Source organism: Monoraphidium neglectum (assembly GCF_000611645.1).
Source record: "Monoraphidium neglectum strain SAG 48.87 unplaced genomic scaffold scaffold00127, whole genome shotgun sequence".
Lineage (NCBI taxonomy): Eukaryota > Viridiplantae > Chlorophyta > Chlorophyceae > Sphaeropleales > Selenastraceae > Monoraphidium > Monoraphidium neglectum.
The window spans coordinates 38,270-40,848 of record NW_014013501.1 but is presented as its reverse complement, the minus strand read 5'-3'; the positions used below and the strand labels follow the sequence as shown (position 1 = coordinate 40,848).

General features: G+C 59.0%; 1 protein-coding gene across 1 annotated transcript in view; it reads right to left on the bottom strand.

Annotated features, from left to right (window-relative positions):
* Positions 1-1,377: 1,377 nt before the first annotated feature.
* The window catches only part of MNEG_1306 (hypothetical protein), a gene marked incomplete at both ends in the record, with an annotated part of 3,961 nt that continues 2,759 nt past the window's right edge, over positions 1,378-2,579 (bottom strand). Inside the window, 4 exons of the mRNA XM_014050219.1 lie at positions 1,378-1,439; positions 1,640-1,653; positions 1,811-1,923; positions 2,063-2,197. Of these exons, the coding sequence (XP_013905673.1) occupies positions 1,378-1,439; positions 1,640-1,653; positions 1,811-1,923; positions 2,063-2,197 (324 nt within the window). The remainder of the gene's footprint in view (positions 1,440-1,639; positions 1,654-1,810; positions 1,924-2,062; positions 2,198-2,579) is intronic.

Sequence of the window (2,579 nt, the reverse complement as noted above, 5' to 3'; positions counted from 1 at the left end):
CCTCAGCACTACGCGGTGCTGTTTGACGCGTCAGAGTGCGCCAAGGTGCTCATGCGGCGCACCAACGGCAGCGGCGGCGACCTGCAGCGCCTGCGTGACGCGCGGGGCCGCACCCCCATGGACATGGCCATGGCCAAGGGCCGCGTCACAGACGAGGAGCTCTTCATACTGCTCAGCAGCTAGACCGCTGCGATGGTGCGGGGACACAAGGGTGGGGATGGATACCCACCCTCGCGCGGGCTGGTATGCTAGGCTCTGGCTGCCGCAGCTGGCGGCCGCTCTTGGAATTGCGACTTAGCAGCGCAGGTGGTCTCATTGTTGCGCGCCATGCTCCCAATGGCTGCTTGGTGGTTTCATGTCAGAGGCTTGGCTGGAGGGTCCTCTTTCCCTCCGATTCCCCTGCCCCTTGAGTTGCCTGTGGCCTTTGCCTCGTGGTCATTGATCATCTTTTGAGCTACAGCGGCCCTCACCCGGCGGTACTGCTGCAGCCGCCAGGCAGATCCCTGCCACACGTGGAGATTTTGTCACGAGAGAAGATAATTGGCAGCGATTTCAATTGTGTTACCGCGTCAGGGGTTTTGTAATTTCACGTGAGAACCGTGCAGCAGGCTGTTGCCAGACGCTACAACACTCATCAGGATGCCGGCCAGGGCGCCTGTGCCTGCTGCAGCAGCTGCAGCAGCTGGCCAGCTCCTGGAGAAACCAGCAACCTGTCAATAGAGCCAACTGTATAATCTGGCCATAACAATGGGATCGTGGCTATCGGAGTGTATAAGCCGTTTGATGGGAACAACGAAGTCAGGAGTGTGAGAAGGAAGCTGCAGTGGTACAGCGCCTGGCCAATGCTATACTGAGGATGGACCCGCTGGCAATAGCGCGCGGCTGGGCCGCGCAGCAGCCTGGAAGTCCTTTTGATGCGGGCTGGCTGGCCCACAGGCTCTCCAGGACACCTCCCGCCGCGCATCTTGGCAGTGTTGTCACAGATACCAGGGCTTAAGTGGTGTCGTGGACATGCATGGCATGGACGGTGGGAAGAGTAAGGTGGGGTGAGGGAAGTGAGGCATATCTTGTGTGGTGAGGTGTGTGCTGCTGCTGCCCATTGGACCCTCATACTCATTTCGCCGCCCGTCCCCGTGATCCCACATCCCATTGACCTGCAAATGTCTGCATTGCTTCACAGCAATGCCCTGACAATGAGCCCGCCCCACCTTGAGGCCAATGCGGCGCAAAAAGTTGATCTTGCTCCAATCTGTCAAGGGGAGAGAAGCCAGACAGGAGTGTGTGCGATTTCAGCTCAGCATGCAGAGATGGTATTCTCACATCGCTGTACTGGGTCATCGTCAATCAGTGGCAAGGGCCACTGATGCGAGCCCTGAGTCAAGCCATGGACCTGGCCTTGCCCTCACCAATATCAGCCCAATTCTCCTTTACAATGCCACCTGCGATCCGAAAGTGTTGTGGGGTGATGAGCGAACTTGGGTGTGGGCCGACGAGTGATGCGGGCGACGACAAGCCCAGGCCATAACCCAGGAGCAGCAAGCACTGACAACCCCGCCATGCTGCAAGCCCCTGATTATCCACAACAGCGGTGGCCCTGATCCAGCGCTTCCTCTCGTCAGGTGCTTCGGTGCACTCGTACCATTGGTGTCAGGGCTGTGACAAATGGGAAGAAAACAGAGGGCGAGAAGAGCGGCAAGATAAGACGTCGTCCGATAATTTGCAGAGTGGCACACGTTTCGAAACGATCCATCTTTGCACGCGCGCGAGACCCCATCCCATCAGTGCAGCCCGCTCTGGCCAGCGGGCGCACCTGTTGTTGTTCCATGTCCAGAAGAACCAAAGGTTGATGGGCTCGTGGCGGCCGTCCTTGGCGTCACCCTCGTTGTTTATGTACTTGACCAGGCCCTCCACGGCGTTGGTGTCCTGGGGGGTCACGACGTTGGGCAAGGGGGGGCGATGCTTGTTGGCTGTTGCACAGCAGACCCAACAATGAGCGGCGTTGCGATCCTGGCACGGCAGGCGCATCTGAAGGGCTGGGGCGTTTGGAGTCGTTGGACAGCACCTGTGGTGCGCCACTGTGTGGTGCGCTGAACTCTCCCAGCAGCACCGGCCACTTCAGGCACTTGTTCTTGCCGCAGTAGCCCTTGGTGGAGAGGTAGCCAAATGAGTCAGACATGCGCCTGTACAGCCCGGGGGGCTGGGCGTGGTGGTGGTAATCGTGCGGAGGGGACAGAGCGGCGGGGTCTCATCTGAGGGGCGTCGGGCGGCTGCAGATGTGCAGGCGGTGAGAGACAAACCGCGCACCCGGCAGCACCCTATTCTGCTGTCCCTGAATTGAGGATTGGCATGGATACATGCTACTATTTGTGGGAGATGTTTGTTTCATGTTGCACATCCCACCAACAACGCATGGCTGCATGTGGCAGGTGCGCTCACATCCATAAATTCCTTGGGGATGGGGAACGGGATGACAGACTGGGCGTAAAAGTGGGGCCCAAATATGACGCGCTCTGCATAGGGCTTTGTGAGCAGCTGCTGGAAGAAAAAGTTGGGGTCCTCGATGCCTTAGGCCGATGGGG